Source organism: Bombina bombina, chromosome 2 (assembly GCF_027579735.1).
Source record: "Bombina bombina isolate aBomBom1 chromosome 2, aBomBom1.pri, whole genome shotgun sequence".
NCBI lineage: Eukaryota > Metazoa > Chordata > Amphibia > Anura > Bombinatoridae > Bombina > Bombina bombina.
The window spans coordinates 655885115-655909933 of NC_069500.1; the positions used below are offsets into that span (position 1 = coordinate 655885115).

The following is a 24819-nucleotide window of genomic DNA, read 5'->3' on the forward strand; positions in this document are numbered from 1 at the left end:
CGTAACACCACTTTATCCGAATGGAAAATAAGATAAGGAGAATCGCACTGTAATGCCGAAAACTCAGATAATCTTCGAGCAGAAGAAATAGCAACCAAAAATAAAACTTTCCAGGATAATAACTTAATATCTATGGAATGCATAGGTTCAAACAGAACCCCTTGAAGAACTTTAAGAACTAAATTCAAACTCAAAGTAGGAGCAATAGGTCTAAATACAGGCCTGATTCTAGTCAGAGCCTGACAAAAAGATTGCATATCTGGAACATCTGCCAGACGCTTGTGTAACAAAATAGATAAGGCAGAAATCTGTCCTTTTAAAGAACTCGCTGACAACCCCTTCTCCAATCCTTCTTGGAGAAAAGAAACTCCTGGGAATCCTAACCCTACTCCATGAGTAGCCCCTGGATTCACACCAATAAAGATATTTACGCCATATCTTATGGTAAATTTTCCTAGTAACAGGCTTACATAGGTATCTATGACCGAATCAGAAAACCCTGCTCAGAAAATCTGCTTCCCAGTTTTCCACCCCTGGGATGTGGATTGCTGACAGATGGCAAGAGTGAGACTCCGCCCACTGTATCATCATGGCTACTTCCGTCATCGCTAAGGAACTCCTTGTTCCTCCCTGATGATTGATGTAAGCTACAGTCGTTATGTTGTCCGACTGGAATCCGATGAATTGGGCTGAAGCCAACTGAGGCCAAGCCTGAAGCGCATTGAATATTGCTCTCAACTCTAGAATATTGATGGGAAGGAGAGAGAATCTGCCTGAGTCCATACACCCTGAGCCCTTAGGGAGCTGCAGACTGCTCCCCATCCTAACAAGCTGGCATCCGTTTTCGCTATCACCCATTAGGGTCTGAGGAAGCAAGTCCCCTGGGATAGATGATCCAGCGACAACCACCATAGAAGAGAGTCCCTTGTCTCCTGATCCAGATTTATTTGAGGAGACAAATCTGTAAAATCTCCATTCCACTGCCTGAGCATGCTTAATTGCAGAGGCCTGAGATGAAAACGAGCAAACGGAACGATGTCCATTGCCGCCACCATCAATCCGATTACCTCCATGACCTGAGCCACTGACGGACGAGGATTGGACTCAAAGAGTCGACATGTACTCAGAATGTTTAACTTTCTGACCTCCGTCAGAAATATCTTCATTGAAAGAGAGTTGATTAGAGTTCCCAGAAAGGGTACTCTTGTCTTAGGAACTAATGAACTCTTTTCCAGGTTTACCTTCCACCTGTGGGTCCTTAGGAAGGAAAGCACAATGTTCCAAGACTGGTTGGGTCTCCAGGTAGACTTGGCTTGAGAATAGTTCCCTTCCTGTTTAGAGGAAGAGGAAGGGGGGGGGGCATTCCCTTGAAATTTCGAAAGGAATGAAAATTACTCTGTCGACCTCTCTGTTTGGATTTTTTATCCTGAGGGAGGAGATGACCCTTGCCTCCCGTGATGTCAGAAATAATTTATTTCAAGTCAGGACCGAACAATGTCTTCCCCTTGTAAGGAATAGCCAGAAGATTAGACTTGGATGACACATCTGCAGACCAAGATTTCAACCATAATGCTCTGCGTGCTAAGATGGAAAAACCCAAACTCTTAGCCGCCAATTTGGTAATCTTCAGAGAAGCATCCATAAACAAATCTGCTAATTTAAGAGCTTTAATTCTATCCTTTATCTCTTCCAAAGAAGTCTCAGTTTTAAGAGACTCTTCCAGAGCATCAAACCAATACGCAGCCGCACTTGTAACCGTAACAATGCAGGCCGCCGGTTGCAATAGCAACCCCTGATGAACATAGATCTTCTTAAGAAGACCCTCTAATTTCTTATCCATAGGGTCTTTGAAAGCACAACTATCCTCGATAGGAATAGTAGTCCGCTTAGCCATGGTGGAGATAGCTCCTTCCACCTTAGGGACTGTCTGCCAAGAATCCCTGATAGAGTCCGCTATAGGGTACATCATCTTGAAAACGGGAGAAGGAGAGAAGGAGAGATTGGAATACCTGGTCTCTCCCATTTTTTAGCAATATTCTCAGAAGTTCTCTTAGGAACTGGAAAAACATCAGAATAAGAAGGGACTTCTAGATATCTGTCCAACTTACTCAATTTTTCTGGAGGATCCACAATTGAATCGCAGTCGTCCAGAGTCACCAAAACCTCTCAACAACAGGCGGAGGTGTTCCAGTCTAAACCTGAAGGAAACCACTTCAGAATCTGTCAGTGGCAAGACACTTCCTGAGTCAGAAAGTTCGCCTTCGGATAGGACACATACCCTCCAATTCAGAGCCCTGGGAGGGTACATTTGAGATAGCCATTAAAGCATCAGAATCTGTATTGACCATCTGAAGGCAGATAACGCATCTGAAAGAGTAGATGACATAACTGCAGCTATGTCCTGAAGTGTAATCGCAGCAGAAGCTGCAGAGGTACTAGGCTGTGCCTGAGCAGGCGTTAAGAGGCGTGACGCTTGAGGAGAAAGCTGCGGCATACTCTGTATCTCATTGGTAGAACCCTGAGAAGCACCCGCTTTTGCCAAATTTTTTCATTGCATGCCCTCTCAGTGCATGAGGGACAAAAAGTAACAGGAGGTTCCACATTGGCATTCAAACACATGGAACATGTAATATTCTGAAGATCTTCCATGGGAACAAATTAAGCAAAACAAAGTTGGTCGTGGGTTGCAAAAAAGAAATATTAAAACAGCCTAATATGACTGCTGGCAAAATTTACTTAAAATAATGTGTAACTGTGACTTTAAATTGCAAATCAACAGTACTCACTCTGTTTAGTTCTAACACAGAACGTAACAGTAAGGTTAAAACAAATTAAGCCCAATGTTCTCTTTTGTCTTATTAAAGTAAGAGCCGTTAACCCAACAAGCTTTGCAAAAAAAAAAAAAAAAAGACAGAAAAAAGCACACCTGTCGCCTCAACAGCTCTGCTGAGGCGCCTACCTGCCCCCATGTTATTCCCGACCACTGTCTGCCGAGTTTTCCACTGCCTAAAACCGCCTGCTCCAATGTCTAATCATGCGGTCCTAGAAAATCCAGCAACAGCACTGATCCGGATATCTGACCACCGCCGAACCATGCGGTCTTAACTCCATAGCCAGAAAAACTGAGCGGCTTTTCCTGGAGCGCGCAAAGATAACCCCGCCCATTGTGAAAAAACACACTAGTACTTACTGTGATTAAAATGCCGATAAACAATGCCCCGCAAAAGTTATGGCATAAAAACAACGAACACACACTTCTGTTCCTCTTACACAGCGTACCACTATCTGGCCAATATAAAACAATTATCCCCACACCGGAGTCTGAATTAGATAACTCCATAACCAGGGTCCCCAGCCTCAAGCCCACAGCCGTTATGCGCCACATTAAGAAAGAGAGTGTACCCTCCATTCCATAACCAGAGCGCTCCTTGTCCTGACCTTTCCCTACTGCATCTTCCCTGGTAATAAATAGAGAAGCCCTGAGGTGCAATCAAAATTGGGGAGGCAGATGAATAAAGGGTACAGCTGTCTGAGTTAATACTGTCACAGAAAATAATGTTGCACATACCTTAATGCTGAGCGACAGCATGAACAGTCCCACAGGATCAAGAGGTCTTCTTTCCCTCCTGCAGTTCTGTGGAGACATACAGGGTTTTAGTTAATATTTGCTAAGACCATCATCAGAATGGCAGCACACAGTATGGGAGGCGCAGTGTGAATTTAATCCCACCAGTTCCCAATGCTTTAAAGCCACCTGTTGCTCTACTCCAGAGGCTGACAAGGAATATGGCTACACCCTGTAATAAAATTGTACTCACTGGCACCCTTTTAAAAATAAAAAAATCTTGATTGAAGAATCTAAACTAACACCTCACTTTACCTCTTCCTATCACTAACACAGGCAAAGAGAATGACTGGGGTGGAAGGGAAGGGAGGAGCTATATATACAGCTCTGCTGTGGTGCTCTTTGCCTCCTCCTGCTGACCAGGAGGCGATATCCCACAAAGAAGGATGAAATCCGTGGACGACTCATATCTTTAAAAAGAAATGCACAGACAGTAGAAAAACTGACTAAAAAATAAAGATATTCCTTGTGATTGAGCCTTATGTTTTTCATGACCAATATTTAAAGACTTTTCTTTAAAGAAGAACATAAGTTTATACAAAACAATTTCGTCATTTCTAGCCTGGATTGGCACCACAAGAAGGAATATCTTTATTTTTGAAAGATATATACTGAATAAAAGGGACATAAATGTTTATACTAAAACAATTCAGTCCTCAATTCTTGTGCTTCCCCTAGTCCAAAACATGAACATATGCCCCATACAGATATAAATACCCAGTTAATACAACCTCAACTTGAGGGGATTGGGGGAACAGACATAAAATAAATTATAATAATCTGTACCATACTTAGAGAAAAGACTTTCCCATTTGAGTCTCCGCTTCTCTGAGCACTTAGAGACCCGGTAGAACAAGGATGACAATCCGTTCTCGGACGGAAAACGAGGTGGGGTCTATCTGGATTAAACATGACACCGCTCCGCTGTTCAAGCAAGGAGGAGGCGGGACATACCATCGGCAAGAGAATGAAGCGCGAATAACTATTAACATTGCGCTTCATTCTGCCGAACAAAGTAGTTGTACCATCCAGAGTCCTGCTGCACTAACTTGCAGGGCTAGAAAGAAATAACACCGCTCCACTATCTACAAGCGTAGAGTTTGAACACCTGCCCCATAAGAAGCACCATAAAGTAAGAGCGCACTCTCCAACAAACTCTGCAATTAATAAATTATGCAGACCTAGAGGGGCGGAAGAATGAGATTAAAATTACACCCTAAGCGGGTGCAAACCAGGTTTAATACACTCAAGTGAGCTAACAGACTTTTGAATTAGCATAGTAGAAAACACCAAAGGCAGATTAAGGAAGTAGGGTAGAATTAACCCCTAAGGAACTTCCAAATAATCAGGTATACCATATCCATCATAAACAGAAAAACGTATCCAAGAGAATAAAATTGAAATTTGAGCCTGCAATATGGAGTTCACTCACTCCTTGCCATGAAGGAGATGAACCCCTAAGTCTCCAAAACCACATGCAACATTGGTGCCTGCCCACTGCCATAAACATACTTCCCTGAAGGATTTCTTGTCCCACATTAGGTGCATAGAGATTTAACCCCTTCAGTGCCAGCATCCTAGCCCAAGAAGACAAAAAGGCACTTTATACCTGCACATATAGCTGTCTGGCAGGAGGACAGCTCATCCAGTATGAAAGGACGCCACTCCTCAGAGACCGGGGGGGGGGGGAGAGAAAGAACAGAGTAAACCTACTCTGGCTTTCTATACTAGGGCAGCAACCTGACAGGAACTTGTGAGGCGGGCCTCGCTGCGTTTTCCTAACTGCTTAAAAGCCACCACTACCCTACTAAAGAGATTAACGTGGAGTACGGCTAGACCCAGGCTTGAAAGGGAAAGATCAGAGTAAACCTACTCTGGCTTTCTAAACTAGTTAAAATCTTGCTTGAAGTAAAGAAATCCAATTTTCTTCAGACACCAAAACTTCACTTCCTCCATGCACCAAGGCAAAGAAAATGACTGGGGATTGTGGGAAGGGGAGTGGTACTTAGCAACTTTGCTGTGGTTTTTTCCCTACTCCTGCTGGCCAGGAGTGATATTCCCAACAGTAAGCGAGGATGTCGCAGACTCACTATATCTTAGGAAAGAAAACGTTTATAACTGCATGTTCTTTCTGAATCATGAATGTCTAATTTTGACTTTATGCTTTTACATGCTGTCAGTATTACTTATAGAGGCATTATAACTAGCACACCATTTTAATAATTTCCCAATATACTATTTGATAAGAAGAACATTTAAAATAAAAAAAATCTTGTTACATTCTATTTTTTGTAAAATGTATGTTACTATACTGGTGAGGGAGAGAATTGAATGTGCTATTAAATCTGGGCCGACCAAAATATGGCTTTCAGGGCACATCCAGCCTCCAAGGGTTTTTGTTAGCCCCCCCCCACAACACCATATAAAAGAATTAAAGCTGTGTACTAGTTCCAAGTTAATTTTAGAATTCTAATTTAACTTAAAGGGATAGTCAAGTCAAAATTAAACTTTCATGATTCGGATAGAGCATGCAATTTTAAGCAACTTTCTAATTTGCTCACGTTATCAATTTTTCTTCGTTCTCATGCTATTTGAAAATGCAAGAATGTAAGCTTAGGGAGCCAACATATTTTTGGTTCAACACCTGGGTAGCGTCTGACACCATTTAGACACCAATCAGCAAGCACTATCCATGTGCTGACCAAAAATGAGCCGGATTCCTAAGCTTACATATACTTGCTTTTTTTTTTTAAATAAAGATACCAAGAGAACAAAGAAAAATTGATGAGTAAATAAGTTGCTTAAAATTGCATGCTGTATCTGAATCATGTACATTTAATTTTGACTAGACTATCCCTTTAATTTTATATGTATTTTTAACAAATAAGTATAATCTAATTTTATTTTGAGAAGTTATCTTTAGGATTAATGTGAGTATAATGAAATGTGGCCTCGGACAATCCTCTATATGAAAAGTTTCGGAACTCCACTTCAAATAAAAGCCACTTTTGGCCCATAAATCTGAATTTGATACTTTATACCAGATACATTTGAAAACCATGAGCATGCACACTAATCAGAGGCACCGTCATGGAGTGGGTGATCAAAGTTCCATTAAGAAAATGGAACAACTAAATTTATGCTTACCTGATAAATTACTTTCTTTTACAAAGATATGACGAATCCACAGATTTCATCCTTACTTGTGGGATATTAACCTCCTGCTAACAGGAAGTGGCAAAGAGCACCACAGAAGAGCTGTATATATAGCCCCTTCCCCTCCACCCTCAGTCATTCGGCCGAAGGTTATAGGAAGAGAAAAGGAAAGGCTAAAAAGGTGCAAAGGTGACTGAAGTTTTCAAAAAATAAAATAAACCTGTCTTAAAACAGGGAGGGCCGTGGACTCGTCATATCGTAATAAAGTAATTTATCAGGTAAGCATAAATTTAGTTTTCTTTTACAAGGATATGACGAGTCCACGGATTTCATCCTTACTTGTGGGAAACCAATACCAAAGCAATAGGACACAGATGAAAGGGAGGGACAAGACAGGAACCTAAACGGAAGGCACCACTGCTTGAAGAACCTTTCTCCCAAAAACAGCCTCAGAAGAAGAAGCAAAAGTATAAAATTTGGATAAAGTGTGAAGGGACGACCAAGTCGCAGCCTTACAAAATGCCAGGCGAATTATACTTCTCAGCCAAAAAGAGAGGTAGCCGTAGCTTTCTGACCCCAATGCTTTCCAGAATAAACAATGAATAATGAAGAGGATTGACAGAAATCCTTAGTTGCCTGTAAGTAAAACTTTAAGGCATGGACCACGTCCAAGACGCTCCTTCTTAGAAGTAGGATTAGGACACAAGGAAAAAACAACAATTTGCTGATTAATATTCTTATTCGAAACAACCTTAGGAAGGAACCCAGGTTTAGTACGTAAAACCACCTTATCAGAATGAAATATGAGATAAGGTGAATCACACTAATGCTGAAAGCTCAAACACTTTGAGCAGAAGAAATAGCAACCAAAAACAGAACTTGCCAAGATAATAGTTTAATATCTATGGAATGCATAGGTTCAAACAGAACCCCTTGCAGAACTCTAAGAACTAAACTCAAACTCCAGGGAGGAGTAATAGGTCTAAATACAGGCTTAATTCTAGATAGAGCCTGACAAAAAGACTGAACATCTGATACATTTGCCAAACGTTTGTGAAACAGAATTGACAAAGCTGAAATTTGTCCCTTTAAGGAACTTGCTGATAACCCTTTCTCCAATCCTTCTTGGAGAAAAGACAAAATCCTAGGAATCCTAACTTTACTCCATGAGTAACCCTTGGATTCACACCAAAAAAGATATTTACCCCATATCTTATGATAGATCTTTCTAGTGACAGGCTTTCTCTCCCACGCGTGATTGCTCGAATCAAACATGAAAGAGCTTCAGTGATCCTGATAGACAATCTGAAGAAATACCTCTGGGTGAAGAGACCATTCGCCCGGATGCAACGTTTGGCGACTGAGATAATCCGCTTCCCAATTGTCTATACCTGGGATATGAACCGCAGAAACTAGACAGGAGCTGGATTCCGCCCAAACCAGAATTCGAGATACTTCTTTCATAGCCAGAGGGCTGTGAGTCCCTCCTTGATGATTGATGTATGCCACAGTTGTGACATTGTCTGTCTGAAAACAAATGAACGATTATCTCTTTAGAAGAGGCCAAGACTGAAGAGCTCTGAAAATTGCACGGAGTTCCAAAATATTGATCGGTAATCTCACCTCCTGAGATTCCCAAACCCCTTGTGCCGTCAGAGACCCCCACACAGCTCCCCAACCTGTAAGACTTGCATCTGTTGAGATTACAGTCCAGGTCGGAAGAACAAAAGAAGCCCCCTGAACTAAACGATGGTGATCTGTCCAACACGTCAGAGAGTGTTTTAAAGATATCTCAATTAATATCTTTGTGTAATCCCTGCACCACTGGTTCAGCATACAGAGCTTAAGAGGTCGCATGTGAAAACGAGCAAAGGGGATCGCGTCCGATGCAGCAGTCATAAGACCTAGAATTTCCATGCATAAGGCTACCGAAGGGAATGATTGTGACTGAAGGTTTCGACAAGCTGATATCAATTTTAGACGTCTCTTGTCTGTCAAAGATAGAGTCATGGACACTGAATCTATCTGGAAACCCAAAAAGGTTACCCTTGTCTGAAGAATCAATGAACTTTTTAGTAAATTGATCCTCCAACCATGATCTTGAAGAAACAACACAAGTCGATTCGTATGAGATTCTGCTAAATGTGAAGACTGAGCAAGTACCAAGATATCGTCCAAATAAGGAAATACAATACCCTGTTCTCTGATTACAGACAGAAGGGCACTAAGAACCTTTGTAAAAATTATTGGAGCTGTTGCTAGGCCAAACGGCAGAGCCACAAACTGGTAATGCTTGTCTAGGAACGAGAATCTCAGAAACTGATAGTGATCTGGATGAATCGGAATATGCAGATATGCATCCTGTAAATCTATTGTAGACATATAATGCCCTTGCTGAACAAAAGGCAGGATAGTCCTTACAGTTACCATTTTGAATGTTGGTATCCTTACATAATGATTCAATATTTTTAGATGAAGGAATTCTCCTTTGGTACAATGAAGAGATTTGAATAAAACCCCAGCCCCTGTTCCAGAACTGGAACTGGCATAATTACTCCAGCCAACTCTAGATCTGAAACACATTTCAGAAATGCTTGAGCCTTCGCTGGATTTACTGGGACACGGGAAAGAAAAAATCTCTTTGCAGGAGGCCTCATCTTGAAGCCAATTCTGTACCCTTCTGAAACAATATTCTGAATCCAAAGATTGTGAATGGAATTTATCCAAATTTCTTTGAAAAAACGTAATCTGCCCCCTACCAGCTGAGCTGGAATGAGGGCCGCACCTCCATGTGAACTTAGGAGCTGGCTTTGATTTTCTAAAAGGCTTGGATTTATTCCAGACTGGAGATGGTTTCCAAACTGATACCGCTCCTGAGGATGAAGGATCAGGCTTTTGTTCCTTGTTGTGACGAAAGGAACGAAAACGATCATTAGACCTAAATTTACCTTTAGATTTTTTATCCTGTGGTAAAAAAGTTCCTTTTCCTCCAGTAACAGTTGAGATAATAGAATCCAACTGAGAACCAAATAATTTATTACCCTGGAAAGAAAGGGAAAGCAGAGTAGACTTAGAAGACATATCAGCATTCCAAGTTTTAAGCCATAAAGCTCTTCTAGCTAAAATAGCTAGACATATACCTGACATCAACTCTAATGATATCAAAGATGGCATCACAAATAAAATTATTAGCCTGTTGAAGAAGAATAATAATGCTATGAGAATTATGATCTGTTACTTGTTGCGCTAAAGCTTCCAACCAAAAAGTTGAAGCTGCAGCAACATCCGCCAAAGATATAGCAGGTCTAAGAAGATTACCTGAACACAAGTAAGCTTTTCTTAGAAAGGATTCAATTTTCCTATCTAAAGGATCCTTAAAAGAAGTAATGGTAGTACACTTAGCAAGAGTAGAGACAGCCCCATCCACCTTAGGGATTTTGTCCCAAAATTCTAATCTGTCAGATGGCACAGGATATAATTGCTTAAAACGTTTAGAAGGAGTAAATGAATTACCCAAATTATTCCATTCCCTGGAAATTACTTCAGAAATAGCACCAGGAACAGGAAAAACATCTGGAATAACTACAGGAGATTTAAAAACCTTATCTAAACGTTTAGATTTAGTATCAAGAGGACCAGAATCCTCAATTTCTAATGCAATTAGGACTTCTTTAAGTAAAGAACGAATAAATTCCATTTTAAATAAATAAGAAGATTTATCAGCATCAACCTCTGAGACAGAATCCTCTGAACCAGAAGAACCATTATCAGAATCAGAATGATGATGTTCATTTAAAAATTAATCTGAAAAATGAGAAGTTTTAAAAGACTTTTTACGTTTACTAGAAGGAGGAATAACAGACATAGCCTTCTTAATGGATTAGAAACAAAATCTCTTATGTTATCAGGAAAACTCTGAGTATTAGATGTTGATGGAACAGCAACAGGTAATGTAATTTTACTAAAGGAAATATCTGCATTAACAAGTTTGTCATGACATTCAATACAAACAACAGCTGGAGGAACAGCTACCAAAAGTTTACAGCAGATACACTTAGCTTTGGCAGCTCCAGCACCAGGCAGCGATTTTTCCAGAAGTATCTTCTGACTCAGCTTCAACATGGGACATCTTGCAATATGTAATAGAAAAAACAACATATAAAGCAAAATTGATCAAATTCCTTAAATGACAGTTTCAGGAATGGTAAAAAAATGCCAGTGAACAAGCTTCTAGCAACCAGAAGCAATAAAAAATGAGACTTAAATAATGTGGAGACAAAAGTGACGCCCATATTTTTTTAGCGCCAAATAAGACGCCCACATTATTTGGCGCCTAAATGCTTTTGCCGCCAAAAATGACGCCACATCCGGAACGCCAACATTTTTGGTGCAAAAGAACGTCAGAAAAAAAATTTTGCGCCAAAGAAGTCCGCGCCAAGAATGACGCAATAAAATGAAGCATTTTCAGCCCCCGCGAGCCTAACAGCCCACAGGGAAAAGTCAAATTTTAAGGTAAGAAAAAAATTGATTTATTCAAATGCATTATCCCAAATATGAAACTGACTGTCTGAAAATAAGGAATGTTGAACATCCTGAGTCAAGGCAAATAAATGTTTGAATACATATATTTAGAACTTTACATAAAAGTGCCCAACTATAGCTTAGACTGTCATAGAAAATAAGACTTACTTACCCCAGGACACTCATCTACATGTTGTAGAAAGCCAAACCAGTACTGAAACTAAATTCAGCAGAGGTAATGGTATATATATATAAGAGTATATCGTCGATCTGAAAAGGGAGGTAAGAGATGAATCTCTACGACCGATAACAGAGAACCTATGAAATAGACCCCGTAGAAGGAGATCATTGAATTCAAATAGGCAATACTCTCTTCACATCCCTCTGACATTCACTGCACGCTGAGAGGAAAACCGGGCTCCAACCTGCTGCGGAGCGCATATCAACATAGAATCTAGCACAAACTTACTTCACCACCTCCATAGGAGGCAAAGTTTGTAAAACTGATTTGTGGGTGTGGTGAGGGGTGTATTTGTAGACATTTTGAGGTTTGGGAAACTTTGCCTCTCCTGGTAGGAATGTATATCCCATACGTCACTAGCTCATGGACTCTTGCTAATTACATGAAAGAAACAGAATTTATGCTTACCTGATAAATTACTTTCTCCAACGGTGTGTCCGGTCCACGGCGTCATCCTTACTTGTGGGATATTCTCTTCCCCAACAGGAAATGGCAAAGAGCCCAGCAAAGCTGGTCACATGATCCCTCCTAGGCTCCGCCTACCCCAGTCATTTGACCGACGTAAAGGAGGAATATGCATAGGAGAAATCATATGATACCGTGGTGACTGTAGTTAGAGAAAATAATTCATCAGACCTGATTAAAAAAACCAGGGCGGGCCGTGGACCGGACACACCGTTGGAGAAAGTAATTTATCAGGTAAGCATAAATTCTGTTTTCTCCAACATAGGTGTGTCCGGTCCACGGCATCATCCTTACTTGTGGGAACCAATACCAAAGCTTTAGGACACTGATGATGGGAGGGAGCAAATCAGGTCACCTAAATGGAAGGCACCACGGCTTGCAAAACCTTTCTCCCAAAAATAGCCTCTGAAGAAGCAAAAGTATCAAATTTGTAAAATTTGGTAAAAGTGTGCAGTGAAGACCAAGTCGCTGCCTTACATATCTGATCAACAGAAGCCTCGTTCTTGAAGGCCCATGTGGAAGCCACAGCCCTAGTGGAGTGAGCTGTGATTCTTTCAGGAGGCTGCCGTCCGGCAGTCTCATAAGCCAATCGGATGATGCTTTTAAGCCAAAAAGAGAGAGAGGTAGAAGTTGCTTTTTGACCTCTCCTTTTACCAGAATAAACAACAAACAAAGAAGATGTTTGTCTGAAATCCTTTGTAGCCTCTAAATAGAATTTTAGAGCACGAACTACATCCAAATTGTGTAACAAACGTTCCTTCTTTGAAACTGGATTCGGACACAAAGAAGGCACAACTATCTCCTGGTTAATGTTTTTGTTAGAAACAACTTTCGGAAGAAAACCAGGTTTAGTACGCAAAACCACCTTATCTTCATGGAAAACCAGATAAGGAGGAGAACACTGCAGAGCAGATAACTCTGAAACTCTTCTAGCAGAAGAAATTGCAACCAAAAACAAAACTTTCCAAGATAGTAACTTAATATCTACGGAATGTAAGGGTTCAAACGGAACCCCTTGAAGAACTGAAAGAACTAAATTGAGACTCCAAGGAGGAGTCAAAGGTTTGTAAACAGGCTTGATTCTAACCAGAGCCTGAACAAAAGCTTGAACATCTGGCACAGCCACCAGCTTTTTGTGAAGTAAAACAGATAAAGCAGAAATCTGTCCCTTCAAAGAACTTGCAGATAATCCTTTCTCCAAACCCTCTTGTAGAAAGGATAGAATCTTAGGAATTTTTATCTTGTTCCATGGGAATCCTTTAGATTCACACCAACAGATATATTTTTTCCATATTTTATGGTAAATTTTCCTAGTTACAGGCTTTCTAGCCTGGATAAGAGTATCAATGACAGAATCTGAAAACCCACGCTTTGATAAAATCAAGCGTTCAATCTCCAAGCAGTCAGTTGGAGTGAAGCCAGATTCGGATGTTCGAATGGACCTTGAACAAGAAGGTCCTGTCTCAAAGATAGCTTCCATGGTGGAGCCGATGACATATTCCCCAGGTCTGCATACCAAGTTCTGCGTGGCCACGCAGGAGCTATCAAGATCACCGAAGCCCTCTCCTGATTGAACCTGGCTACCAGCCTGGGAATGAGAGGAAACGGTGGGAATACATAAGCTAGGTTGAAGGTCCAAGGCGCTATCAGTGCATCTACTAGAGTCGCCTTGGGATCCCTGGATCTGGACCCGTAGCAAGGAACCTTGAAGTTCTGACGAGACGCCATCAGGTCCATGTCTGGAATGCCCCATAATTGAGTTATTTGGACAACGATTTCCGGATGGAGTTCCCACTCCCCCGGATGGAAAGTCTGACGACTCAGAAAATCTGCTTCCCAATTTTCCACTCCTGGGATGTGGATTGCAGACAAGTGGCAGGAGTGATTCTCCGCCCATTGAATTATTTTGGTCACTTCCTCCATCGCCAGGGAACTCCTTGTTCCCCCCTGATGGTTGATATATGCAACAGTCGTCATGTTGTCTGATTGAAACCTTATGAATTTGGCCTTTGCTAGTTGAGGCCAAGCTTTGAGAGCATTGAATATCGCTCTCAGTTCCAGAATGTTTATCGGGAGAAGAGATTCTTCCCGAGACCATAGACCCTGAGCTTTCAGGGGTTCCCAGACCGCGCCCCAGCCCACCAGACTGGCGTCGGTCGTGACAATGACCCACTCTGGTCTGCGGAAGCTCATTCCCTGTGACAGGTTGTCCAGGTTCAGCCACCAACGGAGTGAATCTCTGGTTCTTTGATCTACTTGGATCGTCGGAGGACAAGTCTGTATAATCCCCATTCCACTGTCTGAGCATGCACAGTTGTAATGGTCTTAGATGAATTCGTGCAAAAGGAACTATGTCCATTGCCGCAAACCATCAAACCTATTACTTCCATGCACTGCGCTATGGAAGGAAGAAGAACAGAATGAAGTACTTGACAAGAGCTTAGAAGTTTTGATTTTCTGGCCTCTGTCAGAAAAATCTTCATTTCTAAGGAGTCTATTATTGTTCCCAAGAAGGGAACTCTTGTTGACGGGGACAGAGAACTTTTTTCTATGTTCACTTTCCACCCGTGAGATCTGAGAAAGGCTAGGACAATGTCCGTATGAGCCTTTGCTTTTGACAGAGACGACGCTTGAATCAGTATGTCGTCCAAGTAAGGTACTACTGCAATGCCCCTTGGTCTTAGCACCGCTAGAAGGGACCCTAGTACCTTTGTGAAAATCCTTGGAGCAGTGGCTAATCCGAATGGAAGTGCCACAAACTGGTAATGCTTGTCCAGAAAGGCGAACCTTAGGAACCGATGATGTTCCTTGTGGATAGGAATATGTAGATACGCATCCTTTAAATCCACCGTGGTCATGAATTGACCTTCCTGGATGGTAGGAAGAATTGTTCGAATGGTTTCCATTTTGAACGATGGAACCCTGAGAAATTTGTTTAGAATCTTGAGATCTAAAATTGGTCTGAATGTTCCTTCTTTTTTGGGAACTATGAACAGATTGGAGTAAAACCCCATCCCTTGTTCTCCTAATGGAACTGGATGAATCACTCCCATTCTTAACAGGTCTTCTACACAATTTAAGAATGCCTGTCTTTTTATTTGGTTTGAAGACAATTGAGACCTGTGGAACCTCCCCCTTGGGGGTAGTTCCTTGAATTCCAGGAGATAACCTTGAGAAACTATTTCTAGCGCCCAAGGATCCTGAACATCTCTTGCCCAAGCCTGAGCAAAGAGAGAGAGTCTGCCCCTCACCAGATCCGGTCCCGGATCGGGGGCCAACACTTCATGCTGTTTTAGTAGCAGGTTTCTTGGCCTGCTTACCCTTGTTCCAGCCTTGCATCGGTCTCCAGGCTGGTTTGGTTTGAGAACTATTACCCTCTTGCTTAGAGGGTGTAGAATTTGAGGCTGGTCCGTTTCTGCGAAAGGGACGAAAATTTGGCTTATTTTTAGCCTTTAAAAGACCTATCCTGAGGAAGGGCGTGGCCCTTTCCCCCAGTGATGTCTGAAATAATCTCTTTCAAGTCAGGGGCAAACAGCGTTTTACCCTTGAAAGGGATTGTTAAGCAATTTGTTCTTGGAGGACACATCCGCTGACCAAGACTTTAGCCAAAGCGCTCTGCGCGCCACAATAGCAAAACCTGAATTTTTCGCCGCTAATCTAGCTAATTGCAAAGTGGCGTCTAAGATAAAAGAGTTAGCCAATTTAAGTGCTTGAACTCTGTCCATAACCTCCTCATACGAAGATTCTTTATTGAGCGACTTTTCTAGTTCTTCGAACCAGAAACACGCTGCTGTAGTGACAGGAACAATGCATGAAATTGGTTGTAGAAGGTAACCTTGCTGAACAAACATCTTTTTAAGCAAACCCTCTAATTTTTTATCCATAGGATCTTTGAAAGCACAACTATCTTCTATAGGGATAGTAGTGCGTTTGTTTAGAGTAGAAACCGCCCCCTCGACCTTGGGGACTGTCTGCCATAAGTCCTTTCTGGGGTCGACCATAGGAAATAATTTCTTAAATATAGGGGGAGGAACAAAAGGTATGCCGGGCCTTTCCCATTCCTTATTTACAATGTCCGCCACCCGCTTGGGTATAGGAAAAGCATCGGGGGGCACCGGGACCTCTAGGAACTTGTCCATCTTACATAATTTCTCTGGAATGACCAAATTGTCACAATCATCCAGAGTAGATAACACCTCCTTAAGCAGAGCGCGGAGATGTTCTAATTTAAATTTAAAAGTAATAACATCAGGTTCAGCTTGTTGAGAAATTTTTCCTGAATCTGAAATTTATCCCTCAGACAAAACCTCCCTCCTGGCCCCTTCAGATTGGTGTGAGGGTATGTCAGAACCATTATCAGCGTCCTCATGCTCTTCAGTATCTAAAACAGAGCAATCGCGCTTTCTCTGATAAGTGGGCATTTTGGACAAAATGTTTTTAATAGAATTATCCATTACAGCCGTTAATTGTTGCATAGTAAGAAGGATTGGCGCACTAGATGTACTAGGGACCTCTTGTGTGGGCAAGACTGGTGTAGACACAGAAGGGGATGATGCAGTACCATGCTTACTCCCCTCGCTTGAGGAATCATCTTGGTTAACATCATTATCAGTGGCATCATTGTCCCTACTTTGTTTGGACACTATGTCACATTCATCACATATATTTAAATGGGGAGGAACCTTGGCTTTCAAACATACAGAACATCGTCTATCTGATGGTTCAGACATGTTAACAGGCATAAACTTGATAACAAAGCACAAAAAACGTTTTAAAATAAAACCGTTACTGTCACTTTAAATTTTAAACTGAACACACTTTATTACTGAATATGTGAAAAAGTATGAAGGAATTGTTCAAAATTCACCAAAATTTCACCACAGTGTCTTAAAGCCTTAAAAGTATTGCACACCAAATTTGAAAGCTTTAACTCTTAAAATAACGGAACCGGAGCCGTTTTTACATTTAACCCCCTATACAGTCCCTGGTATCTGCTTTGCTGAGACCCAACCAAGCCCAGAGGGGAATACGATACCAAATGACGCCTTCAATAAGCTTTTTCAGTGGTTCTTAGCTCCTCACACATGCATCTGCATGCCTTGCTTTCCAAAAACAACTGCGCATTAGTGGCGCGAAAATGAGGCTCTGCCTATGACTAGAAAAGGCCCCCAGTGAAAAAGGTGTCCAATACAGTGCCTGCCGTTTTTTTAATACATCCCCAAGATTAAAAGAACTATTTATAGTTATAATCCACTAAATATACTTATAAAGTAATCGTTTTAGCCCAGAAAAATGTCTACCAGTCTTTAAAGCCCTTGTGAAGCCCTTTATTCTTATACTAAACTAAGAAAATGGCTTACCGGTTCCCATAGGGAAAATGACAGCTTCCAGCATTACCAAGTCTTGTTAGAAATGTGTCATACCTCAAGCAGCAAAGTCTGCCCACTGTTTCCCCCCAACTGAAGTTAATTCATCTCAACAGTCCTGTGTGGAAACAGCCATCGATTTTAGTAACGGTTGCTAAAATCATCTTCCTCTTACAAACAGAAATCTTCATCTCTTTTCTGTTTCAGAGTAAATAGTACATACCAGCACTATTTTAAAATAACAAACTCTTGATTGAAGAATAAAAACTACATTTAAACACCAAAAAACTCTTAACCATCTCCGTGGAGATGTTGCCTGTGCAACGGCAAAGAGAATGACTGGGGTAGGCGGAGCCTAGGAGGGATCATGTGACCAGCTTTGCTGGGCTCTTTGCCATTTCCTGTTGGGGAAGAGAATATCCCACAAGTAAGGATGACGCCGTGGACCGGACACACCTATGTTGGAGAAAATATTACCCTTTACAGCAAGCATGATACCAGTCTTTATTAAATCACTGTAATCAGGCTTACCTTAAATAAATCCGGTATTGTCAGCATTTTCTAGCGTATCATTTCTCTAGAAAAATTTTAAAACTGCACATACCTCAGAGCAGGAGACCCTGCACGTTATTCACCCAGCTGAAGTTACCCATCTCTTCAGTTATGTGTGAGAACAGCAATGGATCTTAGTTACAACCTGCTAAGATCATCAAAGACCACAGGCAGACTCTTCTTCAACTTTCTGCCTGAGGCTAAAATAGTACAACTCCTGTACCATTTGAAAATAAACTTTTGATTGACGATAAACTACATTAATGCACCACATCTCTCTAGCTTCTTCCCTTGTCGAGAGCTGCAAGAGAATGACTGGGAGGTGGCAGTTACGGGAGGAGCTATATAGACAGCTCTGCTGTGGGTTATCCTCTTGCAGCTTCCTGTAGGGAAGGAGAATATTCCACAAGTAATGGATGAATCCGTGGACTGGATACGCCTTACAAGAGAAATAAGATGCCTCCACTCCTCTTGTGAAGTTATAGACTGACTATTTCTCCCTGAGGAAAATAGTACTCACTGGCACCATTTTAAAATAGAAAAACTTCTTGATTGAAGAATCTAAAACTAACACCTCACTTTACCTCTTCCTATTACTAACACAGGTAAAGAGAATGACTAGAGGTGGAGGGGAAGGGAGGAGCTATATATACCGCTCTGCTGTGGTGCTCTTTGCCACTTCCTGCTAGCAGGAGGTTTAATCCCACAAGTAAGGATGAAATCAGTTGTCTCATCATATCTTGTAAAAGAAAGTATTTTATAAATATACTTTTGACAAGTATATTTGCATCATTCAATCAACAGCTGCCAATGTCTCTAATATACCACATTTTTCTACGATTATTTCAGTGTTTAGATACTAGTAAAATCAATTACATGATAGATCTAACCTGCAATATCAAACAATGTTCAAGACACGGCAAGAAAACAAAAGGCATACCTGTTATTTTGTCCCGGACTAATTTGCAGGACTCGATCTCTCCAATACTCCCAAACAAACTTTTCAGCTCTTCCTGCGTCATGTTCTGGGGAAGATAGTTGACTATTAAATTGGTCTTGCTGTCCTCTGTGTTGTTAGAGTCCACTGGAGATGAACAGTTGTTTAAAGTATTTGGACAATTGCTTGTGTTATTGCATGTTGGCCCATTGGACAGCTGTGTTTCCATGGCAGCAATTACCTGCTAATAGACAGAAAAAGATGGAAAGATTTTAGCCAGTAAAATGATAAATAAAATGCTTTAACCACTTCTCTCCTGAACATGCCCCAACTGGCTCTGTTTATTTTACTAGTTTGAAAAAGTTTCTGCATTAGACAGAAATCATATGGTGGAGCAAATATGTGCTTACATACTGTGCATTCATCTATACACACATTGTGATCTAGTGCAAAATGCAGAAATCTGCATATACAGAAATAAAGCATTACCACAAGTGCTGTACATTGTATCGAAACTAAAAATCTTTTTATCAAAAAAATCAGTTTGTATTTTAATGTTTTCAGACAAAAAGCTTTAAAAAAAAAATATGAAGATACATGCAAAAAAAATATGCTTGATAATAAACAAACAGTCTTCTTTGCAAGAGTCCATGTTGCTACAAAATAAGTTTGGCAATGGTTTCAAGCCAATAAAAAAAATGTGACTGACTCCGAGCATAATTTTGCAGAAGACAAATGGTCCACAAAAAGAGGTTAAGTCACATGTGCACGCCTCTTGATATCTTGGCTTAGATTGCTACCAAATAAATCAAACACCTAACATCTAAATAGTATCTGACAAAGTTAATTAAAATGACTGAAAAATAAATAAAATCCTGCTCTTCAAAATAACCAGCACAAATAATGGACAGATAATATCTCAAATTAACAATAGTATATTCAAATCCTCTACATAGTTAGCAAGAATGTACAGTATATGGTGTCAATATTTAAAATTGATTTTAATCCAAAATATTAAATGTAGCACAAGAGTCAAATCACCTGATGTCAAAAACATAATTTATGCTTACCTGATAAATTCCTTTCTCCTGTAGTGTAGTCAGTCCACGGGTCATCCATTACTTATGGGATTATATCTCCTCCCTAACAGGAAGTGCAAGAGGATCACCCAAGCAGAGCTGCTATATAGCTCCTCCCCTCTACGTCATACCCAGTCATTCGACCGAAACCAAACGAGAAAGGAGAAACTATAGGGTGCAGTGGTGACTGGAGTTTAATTTAAAATTTAGACCTGCCGTAAAAAACAGGGCGGGCCCTGGACTGACTACACTACAGGAGAAAGGAATTTATCAGGTAAGCATAAATTATGTTTTCTCCTGTTAAGTGTAGTCAGTCCACGGGTCATCCATTACTTATGGGATACCAATACCAAAGCTAAAGTACACGGATGACGGGAGGGACAGGCAGGATCTTTACACAGAAGGAACCACTGCCTGTAGAACCTTTCTCCCAAAAACAGCCTCCGAAAAAGCAAAAGTGTCAAATTTGTAAAATTTTGAAAAAGTGTGAAGTGAAGACCAAGTTGCAGCCTTGCAAATCTGTTCAACAGAGGCCTCATTCTTAAAGGCCCAAGTGGAAGCCACAGCTCTAGTAGAATGAGCTGTAATCCTTTCAGGAGGCTGCTGTCCAGCAGTCTCATAGGCTAAACGTATTATGCTACGAAGCCAAAAAGAGAGAGAGGTAGCCGAAGCTTTTTGACCTCTCCTCTGGCCAGAATAAACGACAAACAGGGAAGAAGTTTGACGAAAATCCTTAGTTGCCTGCAAATAAAATTTCAGGGCACGGACGACGTCCAGATTGTGCAGAAGTCGTTCCTTCTTTGAAGAAGGGTTAGGGCACAATGATGGAACAACAATCTCTTGATTGATATTCTTGTTAGTGACTACCTTAGGTAAGAACCCAGGTTTAGTACGCAGAACTACCTTGTCTGAATGAAAAATCAGATAAGGAGAATCACAATGTAAGGCCGATAACTCAGAGACTCTTCGAGCCGAGGAAATAGCCATTAAAAACAGAACTTTCCAAGATAACAGCTTGATATCAATGGAATGAAGGGGTTCAAACGGAACACCTTGCAGAACGTTAAGAACTAAGTTTAAGCTCAACGGCGGAGCAACAGTCTTAAACACAGGCTTAATCCTAGCCAAAGCCTGACAAAAAGCCTGAACGTCTGGAACTTCTGACAGACGTTTGTGTAAAAGGATAGACAGAGCTGAGATCTGTCCCTTTAACGAACTAGCAGATAAAACCTTTTCTAAACCTTCTTGTAGAAAAGACAATATCCTAGGAATCCTAACCTTACTCCATGAGTAACTCTTGGATTCGCACCAATATAAGTATTTACGCCATATTTTATGGTAAATTTTCCTAGCAACAGGTTTCCTAGCCTGTATTAAGGTATCAATCACTGACTCCGAGAATCTCCGCTTTGATAGAATCAAGCGTTCAATCTCCATGCAGTCAGCCTCAGAGAAATTAGATTTGGATGTTTGAAAGGACCCTGAATCAGAAGGTCCTGTCTCAGAGGCAGAGACCATGGTGGACAGGACGACATGTCCACTAGATCTGCATACCAGGTCCTGCGTGGCCACGCAGGCGCTATTAGAATCATCGATGCTCTCTCCTGTTTGATCCTGGCAATCAATCGAGGAGCATCGGGAAGGGTGGAAACACATAAGCCATGTTGAAAACCCAAGGTGCTGTCAGAGCATCTATCAGTCCCTGGACCTGGATCCGTAACAAGGAAGCTTGGCGTTCTGGCGAGACGCCATGAGATCCAGATCTGGTTTGCCCCAATGATGAAGCAGTTGGGCAAACACCTCCGGATGAAGTTCCCACTCCCCCGGATGAAAAGTCTGGCGACTTAGGAAATCCGCCTCCCAGTTCTCCACGCCTGGGATGTGGATCGCTGACAGGTGGCAAGAGTGAGACTCTGCCCAGCGAATTATCTTTGAGACTTCCATCATCGCTAGGGAACTCCTTGTCCCTCCCTGATGGTTGATGTAAGCCACAGTCGTGATGTTGTCCGACTGAAACCTGATGAACCTCAGAGTTGCTAACTGAGGCCAAGCCAGAAGAGCATAGAAAACTGCTCTTAATTCCAGAATGTTTATTGGAAGGAGTCTCTCCTCCTGAGTCCATGATCCCTGAGCCTTCAGGGAATTCCAGACAGCGCCCCAACCTAGCAGGCTGGCGTCTGTTGTTACAATCGTCCAATCTGGCCTGCTGAAGGGCATCTCCCTGGACAGATGTGGCCGAGAAAGCCACCATTGAAGAGAATCTCTGGTCTCTTGATCCAGATTTAGCATAGGGGACAAATCTGAGTAATCCCCATTCCACTGACTTAGCATGCACAATTGCAGCGGTCTGAGATGCAGGCGTGCAAAAGGTACTATGTCCATTGCCGCTACCATTAAGCCGATTACCTCCATACATTGAGCCACTGACGGGTGTTGAATGGAATGAAGGACACGGCAAGCATTTAGAAGTTTTGATAACCTGTCCTCTGTCAGGTAAATTTTCATTTATACCGAATCTATAAGAGTCCCTAAGAAGGGAACTCTTGTGAGTGGCAATAGAGAACTCTTTTCTACGTTCACCTTCCACCCATGCAACCTTAGAAATGCCAGAACTAACTCTGTATGAGACTTGGCAATTTGGAAACTTGACGCTTGTATCAGAATGTCGTCTAGGTACGGAGCTACCGCTATTCCTCGCGGTCTTAGTACCGCCAGAAGAGAGCCCAGAACCTTTGTAAAGATTCTTGGAGCTGTAGCTAACCCAAAGGGAAGAGCTACAAACTGGTAATGCCTGTTTAGGAAGGCAAACCTTAGATACCGGTAATGATCCTTGTGAATCGGTATGTGAAGGTAGGCATCCTTTAAATCCACTGTGGTCATGTACTGACCCTCTTGGATCATAGGTAAGATGGTCCGAATAGTTTCCATTTTGAACGATGGAACTCTTAGGAATTTGTTTAGGATCTTTAAGTCCAAGATTGGTCTGAAGGTTCCCTCTTTTTTGGGAACCACAAACAGATTTGAGTAAAACCCTTGTCCGTGTTCCGACCGCGGAACTGGGTGGATCACTCCCATTAGTAAAAGGTCTTCTACACAGCGTAGAAACACCTCTTTCTTTATCTGGTTTGCTGACAACCTTGAAAGATGAAATCTCCCTTTTGGAGGAGAAGCTTTGAAGTCCAGAAGATATCCCTGAGATATGATCTCTAACGCCCAGGGATCCTTGACATCTCTTGCCCAAGCCTGGGCGAAGAGAGAGAGTTTGCTCCCCACTAGATCAGTTTCCGGATCGGGGGCCCTCACTTCATGCTGTCTTAGGGGCAGCAGCAGGTTTTCTGGCCTGCTTGCCCTTGTTCCAGGACTGGTTAGGCTTCCAGCCCTGTCTGTAGCGAGCAACAGTTCCTTCCTGTCTTGGAGCGGAGGAAGTTGATGCTGCTCCTGCCTTGAAGTTACGAAAGGCACGAAAATTAGACTGTTTAGCCCTTGGTTTGGCCCTGTCTTGAGGCAGGGCATGGCCCTTACCTCCAGTAATGTCAGCGATAATTTCTTTCAAACCGAGCCCGAATAATGTGTGCCCTTTGAAAGGGATGTTAAGCAATTTAGATTTAGAAGTCACATCGGCTGACCAGGATTTAAGCCACAGCGCTTTACGCGCTTGAATGGCGAATCCGGAGTTCTTAGCCGTAAGTTTAGTTAAGTGTACTACGGCATCAGAAATAAATGAATTAGCTAGCTTAAGGGCTTTAAGCTTGTTTATAATCTCATCCAATGGAGCTGTGTCAAGGGTCTCTTCCAGAGACTCAAACCAGAATGCCGCCGTAGCCGTGACAGGCGCAATGCATGCAAGGGGTTGTAATATAAAACCTTGCTGAACAAACATTTTCTTAAGGTAACCCTCTAACTTTTTATCCATTGGATCTGAAAAAGCACAGCTATCCTCCACCGGGATAGTGGTGCGCTTAGCCAGAGTAGAAACTGCTCCCTCCACCTTAGGGACCGTCTGCCATAAGTCCTGTGTGGTGGCGTCTATTGGAAACATTTTTCTAAATATAGGAGGGGGTGAAAAAGGCACACCAGGTCTATCCCACTCCTTGTTAACAATTTCTGTAAGCCTTTTAGGTATAGGAAAAACGTCAGTACACGCCGGTACCGCAAAATATTTATCCAGCCTACATATTTTCTCTGGAATTGCAACCGTGTTACAATCATTCAGAGCCGCTAATACCTCCCCTAGTAATACACGGAGGTTCTCAAGCTTAAATTTAAAACTTGAAATGTCTGAGTTCAGTTTACTTGGATCAGATCCGTCACCCACAGAATGAAGCTCTCCGTCCTCATGTTCTGCAAATTGTGACGCAGTATCAGACATGGCTCTATTATTATCAGCGCACTCTGTTCTTACCCCAGAGTGATCGCGCTTACCCCTAAATTCTGGCAATTTAGATAGTACTTCAGTCATAACATTAGCCATGTCTTGCAAAGTGATTTGTATGGGCCGCCCTGATGTACTTGGCGCCACAATATCACGCACCTCCTGAGCGGGAGGCGAAGGTACTGACACGTGAGGAGAGTTAGTCGGCATAACTTCCCCCTCGTTGTCTGGTGAAATTTTCTTTACATGTACAGATTGGCTTTTATTTAAAGTAGCATCAATGCAATTAGTACACAAATTTCTATTGGGCTCCACATTGGCCTTTAAACATAGTGAACAAAGAGATTCATCTGTGTCAGACATGTTTAAACAGACTAGCAATGAGACTAGCAAGCTTGGAAAATACTTTTCAAATAAATTTACAAGCAATATAAAAAACGCTAATGTGCCTTTAAGAAGCACAAAAAACTGTCACAGTTGAAATAACAATGAACCAAATTAGTTA

The 24819-nt window shown here is 41.7% G+C and overlaps 1 protein-coding gene across 1 annotated transcript in view; it reads right to left on the reverse strand.

Annotated features, from left to right (window-relative positions):
• The window catches only part of ELAVL2 (ELAV like RNA binding protein 2), a 657415-nt gene that overhangs the window by 457629 nt on the left and 174967 nt on the right, over positions 1-24819 (reverse strand). The window contains exon 3 of the mRNA XM_053699996.1: positions 18867-19107. Coding sequence (XP_053555971.1) covers positions 18867-19107 — 241 coding nt within the window. The remainder of the gene's footprint in view (positions 1-18866; positions 19108-24819) is intronic.